Consider the following 23303-nt stretch of genomic DNA (forward strand, 5'->3'; position numbering starts at 1 on the left):
TTTGGAACGGGAAAAATTCCGCTCAAATTTGCGACGGACTATTTCTTCCGTCGCAAATTTGTGACAGACACAACAAATTCCGTCGCAAATTTGCGACGGACCAAAACATGTCCATCACAAATTTGCGACGGACAAAAACAAGTCCGTCGCAAATTTGGGACGGGAAAAAAAAATTCCCTCCCAAATTTGTGATGGAAAAAAAGAATTTGAATTGGAGAAAAAGAATTTGCGACGGACCAAAACATGTCCGCCATAAATTTGCGACGGACCAAAACATGTCCGTCGCAAATTTGGGACGGAAAAAAATTCCCTCGCAAATTTGCGACGGAAAAAACAGTTCGTCGCAAATTTGCGACCGACGAAAAAGTCCGTCGCAAATTTGCGACCGATGAAAAAGTCCGTCGCAAATTTACGACCGACGAAAAAGTCCGTCGCAAATTTGCGACGGACTGTTTTTTCGGTCGCAAATTTGCGACGGACTCACCGGAAATTTGCGTCCGTGGCAAATTTGCGACGAACTACCCGGAAATTTGCGTCTGTTGCAAATTTGCGACGGACGAAACATCCGTCGCAAATTTGCAACGGGAAAAAAAATTCCCTACCAAATTTGCGACGGACGAAAAATGTCTGTCGCAATCTCTCTCTCCCGGCTGCACGCGCACGTGCCCCGGTCAGCTTTTCCTCTCTAACATTTTTTTGTTGTTTTTCGCCTCTTATTATTCTTCTTCGTCTTCTTCGTCTTCTTCGCCGAGTGTACTACCGTCGCCGTCGCCGCCATCCCCGTCGTCGTCTGCCCGCGCGTGGGGTTGCCTCTCGCCGCCTCCTCGCTCGCCCGCGCACCTCGCCGGCCCGCCTCGCAGCCGCCTGAAGCCGTCGTCGACCAGCCTCGCCGAGCTCGCCGTCGGCCCGCTTGCCGCATAGCCCAGCCGTCGCCGCCCGGCCTCGGCCCAGGCTCCCCGTCGCCGCCCGGCTGACCACCCGGCCTCGCCGAGCTCCCGTCGGCTGCCCGGCAGGCTGCCCAGCCTCGCCGAGCTCATTGTCCCGCCAGTAGCCGCCAGGCCCCGCCGAGCTCGCCGTCCCCGCCCGGCCGCCGCCCGGTCCGTCGCCGAGCCCGGCCGCCCGGCCTCGCCGAGGCTCGCCGTCGCCCGCCCGGCCGCCTCCCGAGGCCGTCGTCGCCGCCCGGCTCGCCGCCGTCTAGCCACCGCCGCCCGGCTCGCCGTCCTCGAGGCCGTCGCCGCCCGGCTCGCCGTCCTCGAGGCCATCGCCGCCCGGCTCGCTTTGTCTAGCCGCCGCCGCCCGGCCGCGCCCGGCTACCACCGCCCAGCCAGCCCAACTGCCGTCGCCGCCGTCGCCGCCATCCGGCTCGCCGCCAGTCCGGCCGCCGCCGTCGCCGCCACCCAGCCGCCGCCCAGCCGCCGCCCGTGCCGAGCCCGCCACTATTAACCGTCGCAAAATCTAATTATTGTTGGATTTTTCTTGGCCTTGAACCAAGTAAGCAACTCTCTAAATGCTACCTATTATAATGAGTATTAATCGGACTTGTTTAGGGATTGTTTAGTGTCTGATTGATTGGCTAAGTTAGGAGTCGATTTGAGGATTGCATGTGGCTTTGATCGATATTTGACCGGTTAATTTGTTCATTATATTGCCGATTAACAGTTTAATGATCATCGGGTGATTGATTAAGCATTTATTTAGAAAATGCATTAAAATTGAACAATTCTAGAAAAATTTCGAAAAATTTCGTGAAAATTTAAAAAGTCATATTTCGGGAAAATATTAAATTTGGTGAATTTTTTTTTAAATTAGAAAAACCAAAATTTCAAAATATCACAAAATGGCAAAAAATAACTATAGCCACCCACTTTGAGTGAAATTTAATTTTTTTTAGGTGCCCGAAAAAAGAATAATAATAAAAAATTCAAAATTTTCAAAATATTATAAAATGGCTTAAAATACTTGTGGCCAACCATTTTGAGAGAAATTGTAAATTTTTAGGTGCACGAAAAATGTAAAAATAATAATAAAATAAAAAATTTCAAAACTTCACAGAATGGCTTAGAATACATGTGCATCGACTTTGAGTGAAAAATAATTTTTTTTAGGTGGCCAAAAAAAATTAAATATGTAAAAAATTTGAAAACTTCTCAGAATTGCTTATAATACCTGTGGCCACCCACTTTGAGTGAAATTTTAATTTTTTTACGTGGCCAAAAAAATTAAAAATTACAAAAAAATATATTTCAAAACTTTACAGAATAGCTTAGAATACCCGTGGCCACCCACTTTTAATGACATTTAAATTTTTTTAGGTGCCCAAAAAATTGCAAAAATAATAAAATTAATTTTATTACAAAACTTCACGGAATGGCTTAAAATACTTGTGGTCAGCCACTTTGAGTGAAATTTAAATTTTTGTAGGTGCCCAAAAAAAATATAAAAAATTAAAAATTTGAAAACATCACAGAATGGCTTATAATACATGTGGCCACCCACTTTTAGTGAAATTTACATTTTTTTAGATGCCCAAAAAAATTAAAAAATAATAAAAGCCACAAAATTTCAAAACTTTACATAATGGCTTAGAATACCTGTGGCCACCCACTTTGAGTGAAATTTAAATTTTTTTAGATGCCCAAAAAATTAAAGGCTTATAATGCCTGTAGCCAGCCACTTTAATTGATGATCGTGTGGCCGAGAACGAAGATCATGTGGCTGAAATTGATGTTTCATGGTTGTTCTTGTACTTGATGAATTATCGTGTGGTTTGAAAGTGGATCGTGTGGTTAATTATGGCTAATGTCGGCTTAGCATGGCATATCGTGCTCATATATTGATGTTTGATATCAAAATGAGTGCGATTCATAGTATATTTGTTCGTAGGAAATTGCACGTCATAAACACTCGGCATTGGCTAATTAAGAGGGAACATTTTCTGCAGCCTATCAAAATGGTAAGCTTCGTCATGTACCTCATTATGTCTCCGTAATACGTGTTCATATTTTTTTACATATTTATCTAACCTTCCTACTTGTCAGTTTAAACGTGGAGGTCACGTGCATAGAAGACCAGCCTCTTCAACGTCCTCATCCCCCGCCCTTTCCTCGTCTCCTGTTCTTTCATCTAACCCGCAACCACGATATGTTGATGGACAATATGGACACGTTGGTCCTTCCTCCAACGCTCAAGAACATGTTATGGGACTTGGCCACATGCCAACTCAATCTCCTCCAGTTCAATCACCTTTGGCTCCCTTTCCTTCTGTTCCACCTTATTATTCAGCGCAATATTCGCATAATGATGGAAACGAAGGTCAAGAAGATAACCGAATCCTGATATGCCCATTTGGAGATTCGTAAGTACTTCAAAATTTTTTTAGTATATGTAATATTTATGGCTTTCGATATGGATGTCAACTGAATTGTCGATGTTGCACAATATCCGTATGTTTGCAGATTCACGGATGCTACGTTTGTTGTAAGGGAACTGAATAAAATAATAAAAAACTATTGGATGGGGGAGTATGTTAATTACAGAAGTGTTCCACAAGAGGTGAAAGATTTGTGGTGGAATGAGTTCAAGGTAAGTTTTAAATATTCTATTTTCTTACCAACTAAGTTCGGTGTAGTATATTGATGGTCAAGAATGATGTAAAGGGACCAGAACAGCTCTTTAGTTTTCGGTACTAAAGGGGAAAGAATATTTTCCCCGAGATGAACTTAACAAAGTCTATCGCCGAATTGTCTGGTGCATGGTAATGGATATGTGACCATCATAATAACTTTCAGTTTTGCTTGTATTGATTGCAGCGGAAGTTCAGGTGGGATGACCAGCTCGAGAATGAAGTGAGAAGAATTTTTCAGAAGAAAGTCAGTGATCACATACGAAATGTGATGAATAGAGCGAAGAGTAGGAGAGTGAAGCCGGCTTTTATTACAGCTGACAATTGGGCGGAAATTAACAGAATTTGGGAAACTGAGAAGAGTCAGCAAATCAGTGAGCAGAATAAAAAGAATCGATCTTCTAGTTCTAGTGAAGGGTCTGCCACATATGCTGGGGGCTGTATCAACATTGGGGAGCATCGCAAACGACTGGTAAGTCTGTTAAACAAGTTATAAGTTAATTTAATTCAATTACTCATGTTTACATTTTGTAGGCACAAGAATTGGGGACGGAACCGACATTTGCAGCTACATTTGAATGCACATTTCAAAAGAAAGATAAGACATGGATTGGCGATCGAGCAAAAGCTATTAAGGTATGTAAGGTTATACTTTGGGCTTTATGGAAACTAGAATGAAAACCGTGAATGCTTTTAATATTTATGGTAGAGATATATATGAAGTTATTTTATTTTCATCTATATTGTTAATGTAGAAAAAATATAATGAACTTTTAATGGGCAATGCTAGTGGTAGTGATGGTTCTGCAAGTGCGTCTGAGCCATCAGCTGACAGTATGGCATTATGGGTGGAGGCAACGGGTGGGGTGAAAAAAGGAAAAATATTTGGGATGGGATCCTTGTCAAGGATGTTCATGCCGAATCAAGCTGGAACTTCATCATCCAATGCGACTGGTCGAAGGAGGACACGACATGACGAGCAATTGACCCAAGAAGTGAACCACCTGAAAAATATAATTGTAGAGAGGGACGAAGAAATAAATGACTTGAAACAGCAAATGCAAATCGTTATGCAACACCTCAACATCAATCGCGGTCAGGTTCCTCCTGTACCTCCTGCCAATCCAATAGGTGATGAGCACAATGATGAGCGACACAATGATGCTGACATTGATGATGATGCTGATGATTTTCTCGGTCCTTTTTAGTTGAAATTGCCAAAATCGGGGGTAAGCTTGCTTCACACTCTTTTATGACATAAGTGCAGTTTCACCCAATTTGTTCCTGCCCTATAATTACTTTTTGTGCACAACTTTCTCACAACTAGGTTCAAGGATCTAATTTTTCCTATGTGACAGAAATACGGTTTACAATGGTGAAAAAACTACGGTGGATGTCAAAGTTGACTCATACTCATATGTAAGAACATTGATGTTTGTCCTGAAACGTTTTTTTGTTAACCCTCTTACTTGTTTTTTTATACCTAGTTCCACATCCATGCATAAGCACTTCTTTTATATTCTGTACTGACTAAATATCTTTATTTATGTATCCACATTTCATCAGGTGTCCATAAAAGTGACTGCTTTTGGTGTCCTGCCGAGTATCACAGCTGTCCAATCTTGTGTCTGGTTTGTCGATTTTTCGTTTTCTAAGCATCTCTATGGTTGTCCCGCCTCCTATGAATGTTTTGAATGTATTATAAGATTGGATATCAAATATCATCGTGTCAGGCTTTGCAACTTGACATATATCATTATTTTTTGCGGACTAGCATCTTTCCTTCAGTTACATTTTTTAATTATATGGCTTTGTGTCTGGTTTGTTCGTTTTCTGTTTCTGAAGCGGAATCTACGGTTTTCTCGTGTCCTTTGACTGTTTTCAATGTATTATATGATGTTCATTAATGCGTAGCAATTGATATGGACAAGATTTGATGGTCGAAATGCTGTAAAATTTGCGACGAATATTTACATACGAATTTTGTGACCATTACAGTTCGTGGCTAATTTGCGACGAATAAGTAGCGACGAATCAAGTTCGTGCCTAATTTCCGTCCAATACATTTTGCGACGAATTTTGCCACGAATTTTGTAACGAATTATTTGCGACGTATTTTGCGACGAATTATTTGCGACGAATTTTGCGACGAATATTTTTTTCCGTCGCAAAAATTTGCGACGACCTAGTAGCGACGGAATTTTTTCCGTCGCTAAATTTGTCGTAAAATCGATTTGCGACGGATTTTTGCGATTTTTTCGTCGCAAAATCCGTCGCAAAGAACATGTTTTTTTGTAGTGTTATAAAAGTGATAATGACACAAATGGTCCACAAATGGTCCATAAACTTTGGCCCAATATGCGATGTGATCCCTGAACTTTAAATTTATTTAATGTGGTCCCTGAACCTTACTCCAATGTGCAATGTGGTCCTTAAACTTTTAATTTATTCAATATTGTCCCTGAACTTTTGTTATATATTCAGTTTAGTCCCTAAACTATACGAAAATGTTCAATGGTGTCCTTCCATTAATTTAAGTTCAAGGATAACATTGAATATTTTCGTATAGTTAGGGACTAAATTAAACATGTACCAAAAGTCCATAGACTACATTAAACAATTTTAATGTCGAGGGATCAAATTGTATATTGGGCTAAAGTTCATGAACTATATAGAACAAATTAAAAATTCAGGGGTCATATTGCATATTGAGCCAAAGTTCAGGGATTATTTGTGTTATTTTCCCTTTATACATAATAACAGGAGTGTTTATGTCATCACGCATTCTTTTCCTTTCTTTTCCTTTTATCATATTGTACTTTCTGCCGCGAAGTTGGGCTATTTCCTCGAACAAAAGGAGTCATCATTCATGGTCGGCATTAAAATCTCTCCTCTACAGATGCAGAATCATGTTCACATAATAAGGACAAAGGTTTATGTTGCCTGCTTATTCTCAAAGAATGAAGATTACCTGCTTGATCATAGATTAATACCTAGCTAATTCCATCTATCTAGCTACCCACCCGCCTCAACTCCCTAAGACTTGACCTTTGTTTCCATAATAAGTATGCTGCCTGTTGAATGGAAACCCTCGGTTAAAAGATGCTTGGACTTTCTACGTAAAGGTGAAATTCATATGATTCCGTCCAATCAAATGGGCAACATGAAATCTGACTTTCTCTCGATGTTAGGTAGGTTGCAGACGTGTGCTCGGACCTACTACGATACCTGTTGAATTGCACGTGTCGTCACACGCCATTCTGTCCTATCATGATAGGATGATCACCGAGACGGGAGGGGTAACGAGAGTGAAGAGATCCCGACTTACCTTCCCGCTCGCTAAAAACGAACTTTGAACTCGTATCCCCCGCGTGCGATCGAGTGTTTGGATCATTACTAATCTTGGGTTAGGTCTAACATGTGCCTGGTGGGTCATGGCTGTAGGCGTGTTTGGACATGGCTGTAGGTGTGTTTGGACATATTACGACACCAATCGAATTGCACGTGTTGCGCACCATCCCGTCCTATAAAGACAGGGTGATCACCGAGATGGGAGGAGTAACGGGAGGAGTAATGGGATGAGTGAAGAGAGCTCGACTTACCTTTCCTGCTCGCTAAAATCAATTTCAAACTCGTGTCGCCCGCAGGCAATTTTGTGTTTGAAACATTACTAATCTTGGGTTAGGTCTAACATGTGCCCAGGTGGGTCATGGTTGTAGGCGTGTTCGTACCTATTACGGCACCTATAGAATCGCACACGTCATGCGCCATTCCGTCCTATCACGACAGGGCAATCGTCGAGACAGGAGGGGTTAACGAGCGAAGAGATCTCGACTTACCTTTCCCACTCGCTAAAACCGAATTTCGAACTGGTATCCCCGCGTGCAACCTGGTGTTGGAATAGTTACTAATCTTGGATTAGGTCTAACATGTGCCCTGGTGGGTCATTGGTTCTTGTAAATTTTATTCATAAGCAAGAAGAGATCAGACCCCAGACCCGGGCAACTGCTTGAAAAATGAACCTTTGAATCAGCTTAAAACCGCAGTTGTTGTTGAACTTGACGGCTGAAGCTGAAGCTAAAGGCAAATGAAAAAGTGCATCTGAACGCGTCAAGCTATTGAGCTGAGTTAACCCGTGTTCTTCAGTCAACATATTCAACAGCCATGACCAGTTCTCTTCCCATTCGTGTCGCTTGCTTCAGCATATATAAGTACAACCAATATGAACCTCCAAACTCCATAGCCAGAACCACTCCAATTCTCAGTCAATCGTCTCAAAAACGCTCGCACAAGGCTGATCACCTCCGCCGATGGCCGCTTTACAAGCTTCCTCTCTCTTGATCCCCTCTTCATCCTCCTCGGCTCGTTCTTCGAAGAGAACGGTCTCGGCTTCGATCCATGTCCCGAGGATCCCTAAACTCCGCCTCTCTCATCCGAGCTCGGCGATGACGCAAAAACTGGTCGACGAATTCAGCAACAGGAGCGGTTACACCATCACGGAACCCTTGCAAATGGACGTCGTGGAGAAAGTTAGGCTTTCCGAGCCACGCCGTTCGCCTAGCCAATCGCCTACTGGTTCTGTTGAGACGAGTACGAAGCTCTACGCGATCCTGGAGGCTGTCGAGGATAGGGTGGAGATGCACGATAACATCGGCAAGCAGCGGGACAACTGGAACAAGCTCCTGCTGAACTCGGTCAACATGATGACCCTCACCGCCACCACCGCGGCGGCCATCTCAGCTGCCATGCCAGCACCATCGCTAAGAGCGTGCTCCACTCTCTTATTTACTGCCGCCACCGGAATGTCGCTCGTGATGAGCAAAATCCAGCCCTCGCAGCTGGCCGAAGAGCAGCGCAACGCCTCGAGGTTGTTCAAGCAACTTCAGAGCGAGATCAAATCTATGCTAGCACTCCAGTCTCCGACGGAGTCAGACGTGAAGGAGATGATGGAGAAGGTGCTGGCGCTCGATAGAGCTTATCCACTGGCTCTGCTTGGAAAGATGATCGAGAAGTTCCCCGTGAAATTTGAGCCCGCCGTGTGGTGGCCTAGAGTTTCCAACAACCGCCGCCAATCGCGAGGGCGAAAAACCTTCATGAACACGGAGCAAAACGGATGGAGCGAGGAGCTGGAAGTGGAGATGAGAGCAATCATCCAAGTCCTCAAGAGCAAAGACAAGAAAGACTACTTGAGGCTCGGAAACTTGGTGCTAAAACTGAATAAGATGTTGGCGGTTTTGGGTCCTTTACTCGCCGGCATCGCCGCAGCCAGCTCGGTCTTCGGCGGGTCGACGGCCATGATGGTGGCCGCCAGCGCTGGTGCAATGGCGGCAATCGTCAACGGCTTCGAGCACGGGGGACAAGTCGGCATGGTCGTGGAGATGTACAGAAACTGCACCGGGTTCTTCGCGCTCATGGAAGAGACGATCGAAGCGACGCTCGAAGAGCGAGACTACGACAGGCGAGAGAACGGAGAGATGTTCGAGATGAAGGTGGCGATGAAGCTGGGGCGGAGCTTGTCGCAGCTCCGAGACCTGGCAAGAAAATCAATGACTTCTTGCTTAGAGGGCATCGAGGTGGAGGAATTCGGAAGCAAGCTTTTCTGAAACTCTTTTTGAACAAGATAGTAGCTGGTACATAATGTACATGTACAAGTTACGCTCATTAACATGATTCTTTCATTCCTTGATTCTTGGCACATATTTGGTGCACATTGATGTAACAAAGAAAAAGGAGCATAAAAATGCTCATCTTGGTTTAACTTTGTTTTAACTAAATTAAAGCTTGTTCATTCGATTTCCATGGGAATCACCTTTGGAGACATATTAACTTCGCTACTTGAACATATACGATAATTCAACCCCGCGAAAATTCTACTATATTGTTATGAAAAAAAAAAAGACAGCTTTCTCGGTATCGATAAATGTTTGAAAGAGTTGGTAAGTATTAGAAGATGACCGTTATTAAGACACTCCTTTTCGTGTACCCTCGATGAATTACCGGTATACTACCATCGACTACGGAAATTAGGAAAAAAGATGAACTTCTAGAAGGCCTTAAAGAAGACCAACATCATCGAAAATTTGGAGGGGGAGAGGATCCCTAGGTCTTAACAGACCGTAATTTCTTGTGATTTTCGTAACTTCTATACAAACTCTCTTGAAAAAGGGATTCTTTGTTCTTAACGGGCCGTAATTTCTTGTAACTTTTCATACCTTTTATGCAAAAGGTCATGGCACACAAAAATTTAAAGACTTTACGATCAAACGGGCAAATTTCGCTCTCTCGTTATCCCACGGTCATTGAGAGATCCAGGATCCGTTCCCCAAAAATCCTTGAAAAAACAGCCGCGTGGTGGGAAGGTATACGTCCATATGGTCAAAGAGTCATGCCAAAAATGTGAACTTCAAGAAGGCAACAAGCAGTGAACCGTTGAATCCTTTTTGGAGATGGAGAGATCCAAGAAAGATTCACCAAGCGGGAACGCGAAAACGACGACGCTCCCAGTCAGAAATGACAAGCTACGCGTATGTTTTTTCCTTTCCTTTTCTTTTTCCTGGCTGTTCAAATATTTAAGATTGTGTGGCACGAAAATATAGGCCTTAAATTGCAATTTCATTTGGTCCTAAGCCACTTGGCCCTCGGTTTTGTTTATTTTTAGGTGACTTTGTTATGTAATCTTTCGCAGTGCGGCCCCTTACCCACAAAGATTACGTACTTATTTTCTGACAAATTGGGTACAAATTCGTACTTTGTACTGTTGATTGTTTAGACTTCTATGACTAGGTTAATCTAGGGGAGATGCTTTTCATTAGGTTACAGCTGTTCGAGCGTAATTACCACGATGTCGATTTTGTATAGTAAAGAAGGTCTCGTGATTAAAACATAAGAGCTAATCTACATAATATATGTAATAGTTCATGGGGAAAAAAAGTCACTAAGAACATATATTCTCTAGTGGTTTGCTTGAGCTCGAGCTCAAACGAAGTAGTGAATCGAGCATTTAAAAAGCACGCGCCTCAACGATAACGTTTGATAGAAAAGACTGAAGTTGTTAAAGCATTTTACGTCACTTGTTTACGAGATTTATATTTCATTACATACATCTGGTTGGCTGAACCTTTGGATAGACATGGCCACGGTTTAGGAACCGCCGGTTCCGGTTCGTGGCCATGTATGAACCGGAACCGGCGGTTTCGAGCCGGTTCCGGTTCCGGCCGGTTCCAGTTCCGGTTCGTAATTTAAAAATTAATAAAATAAATTATAAAATAAAAATTGCAGGCCTGGGTCCTCCGTCGGTCGTCGCTCGGGCTTCGCGGCCTTGGCCACGGTGGCGGAGGCGAGGTTCAAGGCAGCGAGGAGATAAAGCTGGAGACGGGGGCGGAGGCGGCGGCGAGGGGGAGAAGGAGGGGGCCGAGAGGGGGACGGAGACAGGGACGGGGAGGAGGAGCAGGGGGTCCTCCTCCTCCGGGGGCTGGGCAGGGTCGGGAGGAGGGGAGGGGGAGGGGGCGTCGGCAGTTACGGCCATGGGCGGCGGCGGCGGGGGTCAGATCTGGGGAGACAGGGGGCGGGCGGAGGAGAAAAGGGGAGGAGGCGCAAGGTAGCGAAGGGGGAGGAGGAGGGGGCGTCGGCGTCGGCGGTTGCGGCCATGGGCGGGGGTGATGGCAGCGGCAGCGGCGGGGGTCAGCTCTGGGAACACGGGGGACGAGCGGAGGAGAAAAGGGGAGGATCGGAGGAGGCGCAGGGGAGAGAGGGGAAGGAGGGATTTGGAGGAGGAAGACTGGAGGAGGTAGGCATGGGTGGAGGTGGGAACGTGGGGCTGCAGCAGCAGCAGTTTTTTTTTTTTGTGGAATCGGAACTGGACTCGTAGGCCACGGGCTGGTTCCAGTTCCGAACCGCGAACCCGGTCAACGGGCCGATTCCGAATTTGACCCGGGCTGGTTCCGTGCCAAAACTGGTCCGTGGCCATGTCTACCTCTGGATTCGACATTCTAGCGCGTGAAAATGTGGCGTTAAAGTATCGCACGTCGTTTATGTCCAGGGTACACACGTGGTCTGACCTTCACTTGCTATCTTAAAACACTCTAATCAAGGACTACACAAAGGACCACGAGATGCTCAAGTTGCTGCCCGATGGGGGGACACGACAAGGCAAAAGTCAATGCCCAAAAGCAAAGGGCAAAGCGAGTCTGCATGTGACAGTGAGGTGAGGTCGACACGCCGCTTTCGGATGGAGACCGCCTTTGCATTAGAAGACATTCAAGAATTCAACCATTGGATTGCGTGCCCATCTTGAAAAAAAGTATATTGTATTAAGCTAAGGTCAAAGCATATATCCATTTCAATAATTAAAAGGGAAATAGTGATTTTGATACTTGGATCATATTTCTTTCTCTGCCACAAAATGTACATGAAATATGCACCAAGAATTAAAGAAGGAAAGTATCACGTTTGATGAGCCTCATTGTACGTGTATTATATGTACACTGCATATCTTTGTTCAAAGGAGTTCAGAAAAGCTTGCTTCCAAACTCATCCACCTCAGTCCCTTCTATGCAAGAAGCTATTGATTTTCTTGCTAAGTCTCGGAGCTGCGACAAGCTCCGGCCCAGCTTCATCGCCACCTTCATCTCGAACATCTCTCCGTTCTCTCTCTTGCTGTAGTCTCGCTCTTCGAGCATTGCTTCGATCGTCTCTTCCATTAGCCCGAAGAACCCCGTGCAGTTTCTGTACATCTCCACGACCATGCCGACTTGACCTCCATGCTCAAAGCCGTTGATGATCGCTGCCATCGCACCCGTGATGGCCGCCACCGTCGTGGCCGTCGAGCCACCGAAGGCCGAGCCAGCCGCGGCCATGCTGGTTAGCAAAGGAGCTGAAACCGCCAATATCTTGTTCAATTTTAGCGCCAGATTCCCAAGCATCAAGTAGTCTTGCTTGTCTTTGTTCTTGAGGACTTGGACGATCGCTCTCATCTCAACTTCTAGGTCCTTGCTCCATCCATTTTGCTCGGTGTTCGCAATGATTTTCCGTCCTCGGGATTGGCGGCGGTTGTTGGAAACCTTAGGCCACCATGTGGCAGACTCAAATTTTGCGGGAAACTTCTCGAGCATCGCTCCGAGCAGAGGCAGCGGATAAGCCCTATCAAGGGCCAGAACCTTTGCCATCGTCTCCTTTACGTCTGACTCAGACGGAGATTGGAGCGCAAGAATCGACTTGATCTCGCTCTGGAGCTGCTTGAACAACCTCGAAGCATTGCGTTGCTCTTCGGCCAGCTGCGAGGGCTGGATTTTGCTCATCACGAGTGACATCCCAGTGGCCGCAGTAAACAAGAGAGCCGAGCATGCTCTCAGCGACGGAGCCGGCGCAGCCGCAGCCATGGCCACCATGGTTGTGGCAGTGAGAGTCATCATGTTGACCGAGTTCAACAGGAGCTTGTTCCAGTTGTCTCGCTGCTCACCGATGTTATCGTGCATCTCCACTCTATCTTCGACGGCCTCCAAGATTGCATAGAGCTTTGCGGTCTTATCGATAGAAGAATTGGGCGATAGGCGCGGCTCCAAAACCCTATCTTTCCGGGCGACGTCCATCCGTAGCGGCTCCGCGAAGGGGTAACCATTCCTGGTTCTCAATTCCTCGACTAGCTTCCTCGTGATCACAGCGCTCGGATCAGCAAGGCTGAGCTTTGAGGGCTTCGGGACATGGATCGAAGCGGCGATCGTTCTCTTCGAAGAACAACCCAAAGAGGAAGAAGAAGAAGAAACTAAGAGAGAGGAAGCTTGCAAAGCAGCCATTAATGAAGGTGACAAGTCTTGTGTTGCTGTTAATCTTTTGTGTGTGTGGTTCAAGGGTGTGAATTTGATGGTTCTTGAGAGGATTGAAAGAGAATTGGAGTGGGTTTGGTTATGGAGGTCGGAGGTTCATTTGGGTTGTACTTATATGCTGAAGCAAGCGATGCAAACGGGAAGAGAAGAGGTCGTAGCTGTTGAAAATGTTGACTGACGAACACGGGTTGACTCGGCCCACGAGGCTGACCTTTTCTATTCTTTTGTTTGATTTTGTACACTTCAAACATGAAACGCTACGTAAATATTTTTTGCATCACCCCATACATACGTGACTTATGAAATAGAATCACGATTAATTGTAGTAATAAGTTATAACATATGTTCTCATCATAATATTAATTGGTACGTTAATGAATTATGACGCATTGCAAGTATACATCTAAACAAGCGAGTCATATATAACTTTTGGAATGACAATTTGTCACATTATTTAATATAGTAATTTCGAGAATCGGTGTCGGTGTATCTTTTCCTTTTGGGTAATACCTATGATAGATCACTTTTGCATAAATAAACGGGGTTGTAGCATTACATGGACAATATATAGGATCCGGATGACTATATTCTTTCATTAAAAAAGCGTTATCATATGCTCAGATTTCACGATATAATTATTAATATAGTTTTGATTTGAGTAAATCTTGAAATTAATTTAGTCAAATAGAATGAACTTATGAAATCATTTACTATTACCACATGCCGCCCTCGGCTCGCGAACCTTTGCCTCTTTTGTCAACTTTGCTAGCCCAAATAGTTAGACCTCTCAATCCTTTCCCACTTATAATTCACATACATTATTTTTTAGTGATTTTTTCAGAAATATAAATCAAATATTCGTATTTAATGGGGAACCCAATTCGAATTACGTATGATATTGCTCTATAACAAATTAACCATTCATATTTATTGCGGACCCAATTCGAATAACGTATTGCTCTTGCTAGACTATAGACATATCACTTTGACCATTTCTTGAAATGAAGTTTTCTCCGATTCACTGAGTATCGGGTTTTGGTCGGGTCGGGTCGGTTTCCAATTTTGCATTGGTCAGTTTTGCCTTGAGTTCATTATTTTTCCGATCTAGTCAACTTAAATTTAGGGCATTTGACTTATTGATTTTTCCTTCAAATTGGCTATGATGTGTGAGTTAGTCAATTTCATGCAGGGTGAACTTTGGTCCGCTTTGCTTGAAAATGTCAAGACAAAAGGGTGGTTAAAAAGCATAGTCAGATTTTAATTATATTTCTTGTTAATCTTATTCATTAAAAAACGCAACGCATACTCTTATGAAGACAATCTATCTTAAACAAGTAAACCTTCAAGCCATAAAAACAAGTGATGTCATAAATGTAATGGTTACTTAAAGACCCACCGTGATATTATGGCATCCGTCCGTAGATATGGCTAAAATATGAAAAATTAGAAATGAAATTGAGACTAAACAATTCGAGCGTTTTAAGGAACACACGTATAGAAGACAGAACCATCTTTAGCTACAAAATTTGAAACATATTAGAATATCCATCCCAAAAGTTTAATCCGATAGGGTTAAAAACATGAAATGTAAAAGAGAAAAATCAGAGAAGAAGACATGTATATTTTTACGTGAAAAACCTTTTTAGAATCAGAAAGAGAAAAGCCATGGTGCTGCATTAAATATCCCACATCAATTGTCCATGGATTTGTATGCTTTTCATGTACATATGATTTTGCTCCACCTATCAATTTAAACTTTTGAGTGAGCATTTAAATACTACGAAGTATGCTCAAATTGCTGCTCCAGGATGGAACAAAGAACAAGTCAACGCCCAATAACAAAGGGCAAAGGGAAACTGCATTCGTAAGAAAGGTCAACTCTTTCAGAAAATTCAAAGCCGCTCTCGCATAGAGACCCTTTTTTGCGGTAGGAGACATTTAGGAATTCAACCATTTGATTGCGTCCACATCGTGAAAAAGGTATGACGCATTGCCCTTCGTTTTTCTTTACACATCTAACGTTCATAAAAAATTAAAACCATGGCCTTATGAAATTGCTTAATCGTTTAGTAAAATTATAAAATACCTAAATTAGATAAGATATCGAATGTTTATATGGATCGAAACCAGACTCGGAGAACATATTACTTTAGAATTTAATCAAGATTTGAGAATCTATGCACATAGAATCATATGACCCAATCAATATCGTGATAGTATCTTAATACCATATTTTACAAACGACTTTTTCCCCACTGGCAACTTTATCATTAAGTTCATATGGTAAGAATTAAAACACTTTATTTTTCACATTTATATATAATAGTGATGGACTCATTTTGTCTTAGAAAATGCCTTTAGTACAAAACATTTTGCTACCATATTATATAATAAAAGCATTGTCCGTTTGACAATTATTTACATAGGAAAACTAAAAAAATGAAAATACCAACAGGCTAATTAATTAATGGAATGAAATGTGGTTGTCAAAATCAGACCCGCTTATCAATTAATGCTTTTAATTTGTTCTTTTGTGGAATTAATTGTTACAAAGAATTAAAGAATGAAAAAATCATGTTTGATGAGTCTCATTGTACATGCATCATCTAGACACTGTATATCTTTGTTCAAAGGAGTTCAGAAAAGCTTGCTTCCAAACTCATCCACCTCGGTCCCTTCTATACAAGAAGCCATTGATTTTCGTGCTAAATCTCGGAGCTGCGACAAGCTCCGCCCTAGCTTCATGGCCACCTTCATCTCGAACAGCTCTCCATTCTCTCTCTTGCTGTAGTCTTGCTCTTCGAGCATCGCTTCGATCGTCTCTTCCATAAGATCGAAGAACCCAGCGCAATTTCTGTACATCTCCACGACCATGCCGACTTGACCTCCATGCTCGAATCCGTTGATGATCGCCGCCATCACACCGGCGATGGCTGCCACCATTGTGGCTGTTGAGCCACCGAAGGCCGAGCTAGCTGCGGCAATGCCTGTTAGCAAAGGAGCTGAAACTGCCATTATCTTATTCACTTTTAGAGCCAAATTCCCGAGCCTCAAGTAGTCTTGCTTGTCTTTGCTCTTGAGGACTTGGACGATCGCTCTCATCTCCACTTCTAGGTCCTCGCTCCATCCATTTCGCTCGGTGTTCGCAACGGTTTTCCACCCTCGAGATTGGCGGCGGTTGTTGGAAACCCTAGGCCACCATGCGGCGGGCTCGAATTTCGCGGGGAACTTCTCAAGCATCGCTCCGAGCAGAGGCAGCGGATAAGCCCTATCAAGGGCCAGCACCTTCGCCATCATCTCCTTCACGTCTGACGCAGATGGAGATTGGAGTGCAAGCATCGACTTGATCTCGCTCTGGAGCTGCTTGAACAACCTTGAGGCGTTGCGTTGCTCTTCGGCTAGCTGTGAGGGCTGGATTTTGCTCATCACGAGCGACATCCCAGTGGCTGCGGTAAACAAGAGAGCCGAGCATGCTCTCAGCGATGGAGCCGGCGCAGCCGCAGCCATGGCCGCCATGGTTGTGGCAGTGAGAGTCATCATGTTGACCGAGTTCAACAGGAGCTTGTTCCAGTTGTCTCGCTGCTCGCCGATGTTATTGTGCATCTCCACTCTGTCTTCGACAGCCTCCAAGATTGCATAGAGCTTCGTGATCGTTTCGATGGAAGGAGTAGGTGATAGGCGCGGCTCCAAAGCCCTATCTTTCTGGGCGACGTCCATTTGTAATGGCTCCGCAAAGGCGTAACCATTCCTGGTTCTCAATTCCTCGACTAGCTTCTTCGTGATCATCAAGCTTGGATCAGCGAGCCGGAGTCTCGAGGGCTTCGGGGCTTGGATCAATGCGATGATCGTTCCCTTTGAAGAACAACCCAAAGAGGAAGAAGAAGAAGAAGAAACTAAGAGAGAGGAAGCTTGTAAAGCGGCCATTGATGAAGGTGACAAGCCTTGTGTTGCTGTTAATCTTTTGTTTGTGTTTCAAGGGTGTGAATGTGATGATTTTGAGAGGATTGCTTGTTTGAGGATTGAAGTGGTTTTGGTTAAGGAGGTTGGGGTTCGTATTTATATGTGAGAAGTACGCGGAGGCGATGTAAAAGGAAGAGGTCGTGATTGTTGAAAATTCGACAGTAGAACACAAGGTGTTGACTCTGCCCCTGGGGTCTGACCTTTTCTATTATTTGATTTTGTACAAGTCAAACATCCAATTGAAGAGGTCGTAAATTTTGTTAATCACTTCCTAATACATGAATGGAACATTTAAACAAGCAGAGTAATATAATAATTCTGAAAATCAGTATCAGTATATTTTTTAGTTTTGGGTAATACTTACGTCACTTATTTTTTCGCTAGAATTGTGAAAGATTGCTTTCGCATAAATAGAATTTGTCCTACTCGATGAAATGAACACGGATGACTATATTCTTTGATAAATAAAACTGTTATCATATGTTCAAATTTCATGATATTACCATTATTCTAGTTCTGATTAGTGTAAATCTTAAAATTAATTTGGTCAAATAGAATGGATTTAGAAAAGCATTTACTATTACCGCATGCGACATGCGCCACCGTCCCGTGAGGTTATGCCTCTTTTATCAATTTGTATAGCCCCAATAGTTAGACCTCTCTACCCTTTCCCACTTACAGCTCTTTCTCACTCACTCACACACGTATATGGGGATTTATTTTATGGAAATAATTAGTTAATTATTCATATTTATTGGCGAACCCAATTCGAATTACATATGATATGCTCTTGTTATGAATGGGCCTTTTGATATTGCTGATATGACAAATTAATTGGCAAACTAGCTCTGACCATTTCTTGAAATGGAGTTTTCTGGAATTCACAGAGTATCGGGTCTCGGGTCGGGTCGATTTCCAATTTCACATTGATCAGTTTTGGATTGAGTTCATTATTTTTGCGATCCAGTCAACTTAATTTTTCGGGCGTTTGACTTTTTTATTTTTCCTTCGAATTGGCTATAATGTGTGGGCGAGTCAATTCGGTACAGGGTGAACTTTTGCCTGCTTTGCTTGAAAATGTCAAGTCCGAACGACAAAAGGGTGGATAAAAAGCATAGTTAGATATTAATTATATTTCTTGCTAATCTTAGCCGTTGAATAATGCGACACGTACTTTTTATGAAGACAATCTACTTTAAATAAGTAAACTTCGAAGTCATGAAAACGAGTAATGTCATAAATGTCATGGTTATTTAAAGAGCCACTGTAATGTTATCGCATTAGTATGTAAGTATGTTTAAGCAAGAAGTAGGCCTACCTTGACCGGCGTTTTTAAAATAATATAGAAGTTGCTCACAAACTTACATACAAAAGTGGAAAAACTACTTCAAGAATTATTGAATAATCATGAATTAATTCACTCGAGATATTATTCATTTTGGTCTGTTTCATACCAAATCTCACGGTTTTATCCTTTGCTGTACATGTGGGCACTTTCCCAAGATGTCACCTATCCTGATAATACTCTCATCTAAGCATGCTTAATATTGGAGTTTTAATGCTAAACGTTGTCATTATGTGCAAAAACGCCTCTTGTGAGTTCATTTCAGTTTCACGGATATATCCCAAGAACATTTCCCTATGTTCGTCTCCATGTTCGGTGCGCAAATCGGTTCATTTTTACTCCATTTAGCATTCTAGAAACCTACTAGGAGCCATTCATTGTCTGAGTTCTCTAGCCCCGGCGAACAGTCATTACCCTTGTTGGACTAGGTCATTATAGGTTCACCAACTTTTTCATGGTTTGTCCTCAAACCAAACACCTACGGAAGAAGGTCATGCTCTTGTGATACTACTAAATTAACTCACTTGAGGTATTGTCCATTTTAGCCCATCCCATACCAAACCTCACAATTTTGTCATTTAGTGTACAAGTTGGTACTTTCCCATGAGGTCGCTCGTTATGGTAGTACTCTCACCTAAGCACGCTTAACATTGGAGTTTTAATGCTTAACGTTGTTGCTACGTCAAAAAACCCATTTTGTGAGTTAAATTTCAATTTCACATATATATCTTAAGAACACTTTCTCCCTATTAGATGCACAATTCAGTTCGGTTCTATTCCCTTTGCCATCTTAGAAGCCTGCAAGGAATTGCTCCTTACCTTCTGTCCCGGTGAACACTGTTGAACTGGGTTATTATAGGCCCACTAGCTTCTGTGTGGTTTGTCCTCAAAGCACATACCTACTGGAGAAGGTCTCACTTTGATATCATATTTTGACACCCTAAGATTAATTCATTCGAGGTATTATCCTCTTTGGTCCATCCTATCTCGAGCTTCAGGTTTTGTCCTTTGGCGTATAGATGGACACTTTCCAAAAGGTCAGTCATCCTAGCAGTGCTCTCACTTGAGCATGCTTAACATTGAAGTTCTAATGCTAAATGTTGTTGTTATGTTAATTCCAGTTTTGCATGTACATATATATCCCAAAAATACTTTCTCCCACTTCATTGCGCAATTTGGTTCATTCCCACCTCATTCGACATCCTAAAAGTCTGCTAGGAGCCATTTCTTATCCGGCCCTTTGGCCTCTACAAACACTCTCCCCTTTGTCAGACTACGTCGTTACATACATTATTTCAAATGACACTATACGTATAGCTTTCAAGATCAAATTGTTCAGTATTGATCAAAGTCAAAACATCCTCTGCGACATAATGACATAAACCGGAAGAAAACTCGACTCTAATAGGTGAAGGAAGACCACATGTATATGAAGAGCAGATAAATCTCGTACACAAGCCATGTGTTCTCGCACGAAGCAGCCCCACTTTCACTTCTTTTTTGGCTTTTTGACTTTCTTTTTTTGTATTTACGTTTTATCTGGGCCCAACAAGAGAGGCGGACCCAACCAACAAGTTCATATTTTAAGAATTAAGACACATTATTTTTCACAATTATAGTGATGGACTCAATTTTTTTTATCATCACTATAATTGTGAAAAAAAAAATTGGACTCAAATTTAGCTACCGTGATATATAATAAAAGCATTGTCCATTTGACATTTTTTTACACAGGCTAATTAATTAATGGAATGAAATGTGGTTGTGAAAATCAGACCCGCTTATCAATTAATGCTTTTAATTTTTTCTTTTGTGGAATTAATTGTTACAAAGTATTAAAGAATGAAAAAATCATGTTTGATGAACCTCATTGTACATGTATCATCTATACACTGTATATCTTTGTTCAAAGGAGTTCAGAAAAGCTTGCTTCCAAACTCATCCACCTCGGTCCCTTCTACACAAGAAGCCATTGATTTTCGTGCTAAAACTCGGAGCTGCGACAAGCTCCGCCCTAGCTTCATGGCCACCTTCATCTCGAACAGTTCTCCATTCTCTCTCTTGCTGTAGTCTTGCTCTTCGAGCGTCGCTTCAATCGTCTCTTCCATAAGATCGAAGAACCCCGCGCAGTTTCTGTACATCTCCACGACCATGCCGACTTGACCTCCATGCTCGACTCCGTTGATGATCGCCGCCATCGCACCGGCGATGGCTGCCACCGTTGTGGCTGTTGAGCCACCGAAGGCCGAGCCAGCTGCGGCAATGCCTGTTAGCAAAGGAGCTGAAACTGCCATTATCTTATTCACTTTTAGAGCCAAATTCCCGAGCCTCAAGTAGTCTTGCTTGTCTTTGCTCTTGAGGACTTGGACGATCGCTCTCATCTCCACTTCTAGGTCCTCGCTCCATCCATTTCGCTCGGTGTTCGCAACGGTTTTCCACCCTCGAGATTGGTGGCAGTTGTTGGAAACCCTAGGCCACCATGCGGCGGGCTCGAATTTTGCGGGGAACTTCTCGAGCATTGCTCCGAGCAGAGGCAGCGGATAAGCCCTATCAAAGGCCAGCAGCTTCGCCATCATCTCCTTCACGTCTGACGCAGATGGAGATTGGAGTGCAAGTATCGCCTTGATCTCGCTCTGGAGCTGCTTGAACAACCTTGAGGCGTTGCGTTGCTCTTCGGCCAGCTGTGAGGGCTGGATTTTGCTCATCACGAGCGACATCCCAGTGGCCGCGGTAAACAAGAGAGCCGAGCATGCTCTCAGCGACGGAGCCGGCGCAGCCGCAGCCATGGCGGCCATGGTTGTGGCAGTGAGAGTCATCATGTTGACCGAGTTCAACAGGAGCTTGTTCCAGTTGTCTCGCTGCTCGCCCATGTTATTGTGCATCTCCACTCTATCTTCGACAGCCTCCAAGATTGCATAGAGCTTCGTGATAGTTTCGATAGAAGGAGTAGGCGATAGGCGCGACTCCAAAGCCCCATCTTTCTGGGCGACGTCCATTTGTAATGGCTCCGCGTAACCATTCCTGGTTCTCAATTCCTCGACTAGCTTCTTCGTGATCATCATGCTTGGATCTGCGAGCCGGAGTCTCGAGGGCTTCGGGACTTGGATCGATGCAGTGATCGTTCTCTTTGAAGAACAACCCGAAGAGGGAGAAGAAGAAGAAGAAACTAAGAGAGAGGAAGCTTGTAAAGCGGCCATTGATGAAGGTGACAAGTCTTGTGTTGCTGTTAATCTTTTGTGTGTGTTTCAAGGGTGTGAATGTGATGATTTTGAGAGGATTGCTTGTTTGAGGATTGAAGTGGTTTTGGTTAAGGAGGTTGGGGTTCGTATTTATATGTGAGAAGTACGCGTAGGCGATGTAAAAGGAAGAGGTCGTGGTTGGCATTGTTGAAAATTTGACTGTAGAACACAAGGTGTTGACTCAGCCCATAAGGCTGACCTTTTCTATTATTTGATTTTGTATATGTCAAACATCCAAATGCTACGTAAATTTTATTAATCACACCGTGCGCACATGAATGCGATATAATGTAAGTAAACATCTGAACAAACGAGTCATATTCCATTTTGAGAATGACATTTTGTCATATTATTTAATTTAATAATTCTGAAAATTAGTATCGTTATATCTTTTAGTTTTGGGTAATACTAATGGCACTTTTTTTTCCGCTAAAATTATGAATGATCGCTTTCGCATAAATAGAATGTGTCCTACTCGATGAAATGAACACAAATCACTATATTCTTTGATAAAAAAAAAAGTATTATCTTATGTTCAAATTTCATGATATTACCATTAATCTAGTTTTGATTAGGGTAAATCTTAAAATTAATTTGGTCAAATAGAATGGATTTAGAAAAGCATTTACTATTACCACATGCGACATGCGCCACCGTCCCGTGAGGTTATGCCTCTTTTGTCAATTTGGATAGCCCAAATACTTAGACCTCTCTACCCTTTCCCACTTATAACTTTAGGGATTTCTTTTATAGAAATAATTGATTAATTTTACATATTTTTTGACGATCCCATTTCGAATTACTTATGATATGCTCTTGTTATGAATGGCCTTTTGATATTGATATACTAGACTATATAGATTATTAGATATTGCTTATATGAAAAATTAATTGGCAAACTAGGTTTGACCATTTCTTGAAATGAAGTTTTCTCGGATTCACAGAGTATTGGGTTATGCGTCGGGTCGGGTTGGTTTCCAATTTCGAATTGGTCAGTTTTAGCTTGAGTTCATTATTTTTGCGATCCAGTCAACCTAATTTTTGGGCGTTTGACTCTTTGCTTTTTCTTTCGAATTGGCTATAATGTGTGGGCGAGTCAATTCGATGTAGGGTGAACTTTTGCCTGCTTTGCTTGTCAAGTCCGAACGACAAAAGGGTGGATAAAAAGCATAGTTAGACATTAATTATATTTCTTGCTAATCTTAGCCGTTGAATAATGCGACACGTACTTTTTATGAAGACAATCTACTTTAAATAAATAAACTTCGAAGTCATGAAAACGAGTAATGTCATAAATGTCATGGTTATTTGAAGAG

The 23303-nt window shown here is 42.9% G+C and overlaps 4 protein-coding genes across 4 annotated transcripts; 1 reads left to right on the top strand and 3 right to left on the bottom strand.

Moving 5' to 3' along the window:
* The first annotated feature begins 7932 nt into the window (after positions 1–7932).
* On the top strand, positions 7933–9416 carry LOC115664922 (probable F-box protein At4g22030). The gene has a single exon (XM_030586798.2). It carries the CDS (start codon positions 7933–7935, stop codon positions 9223–9225), a length of 1293 nt encoding a protein of 430 aa, XP_030442658.1. The 3' UTR covers positions 9226–9416.
* A 2510-nt stretch (positions 9417–11926) lies between these two features.
* Positions 11927–13615, bottom strand: LOC130139326 (probable F-box protein At4g22030). Its single transcript, XM_056316105.1, has one exon. The coding sequence runs from the start codon at positions 13411–13413 to the stop codon at positions 12130–12132; it is 1284 nt and encodes a 427-aa protein (XP_056172080.1). The 5' UTR covers positions 13414–13615; the 3' UTR covers positions 11927–12129.
* A 2450-nt stretch (positions 13616–16065) lies between these two features.
* On the bottom strand, positions 16066–17451 carry LOC130139347 (probable F-box protein At4g22030). The gene has a single exon (XM_056316147.1). It carries the CDS (start codon positions 17365–17367, stop codon positions 16081–16083), a length of 1287 nt encoding a protein of 428 aa, XP_056172122.1. The 5' UTR covers positions 17368–17451; the 3' UTR covers positions 16066–16080.
* Positions 17452–20583: 3132 nt separating this feature from the next.
* LOC130139363 (probable F-box protein At4g22030) lies at positions 20584–22030 on the bottom strand. Its single transcript, XM_056316170.1, has one exon. It carries the CDS (start codon positions 21943–21945, stop codon positions 20665–20667), a length of 1281 nt encoding a protein of 426 aa, XP_056172145.1. The 5' UTR covers positions 21946–22030; the 3' UTR covers positions 20584–20664.
* Positions 22031–23303: the final 1273 nt, after the last annotated feature.

This window comes from Syzygium oleosum, unplaced genomic scaffold (genome assembly GCF_021117445.2).
Source record: "Syzygium oleosum isolate NSW1041296 unplaced genomic scaffold, Sole_v2.1 Sole_v2.11, whole genome shotgun sequence".
Lineage (NCBI taxonomy): Eukaryota > Viridiplantae > Streptophyta > Magnoliopsida > Myrtales > Myrtaceae > Syzygium > Syzygium oleosum.

What these genes read in the sequence shown, in the direction of transcription:
- LOC115664922 (XM_030586798.2), top strand. Translation starts at nt 7,933, where the DNA reads ATGGCCGCTTTACAAGCTTCCTCTCTCTTGATCCCCTCTTCATCCTCC.
- LOC130139326 (XM_056316105.1), bottom strand. Translation starts at nt 13,413, where the DNA reads ATGGCTGCTTTGCAAGCTTCCTCTCTCTTAGTTTCTTCTTCTTCTTCC.
- LOC130139347 (XM_056316147.1), bottom strand. Translation starts at nt 17,367, where the DNA reads ATGGCCGCTTTACAAGCTTCCTCTCTCTTAGTTTCTTCTTCTTCTTCT.
- LOC130139363 (XM_056316170.1), bottom strand. Translation starts at nt 21,945, where the DNA reads ATGGCCGCTTTACAAGCTTCCTCTCTCTTAGTTTCTTCTTCTTCTTCT.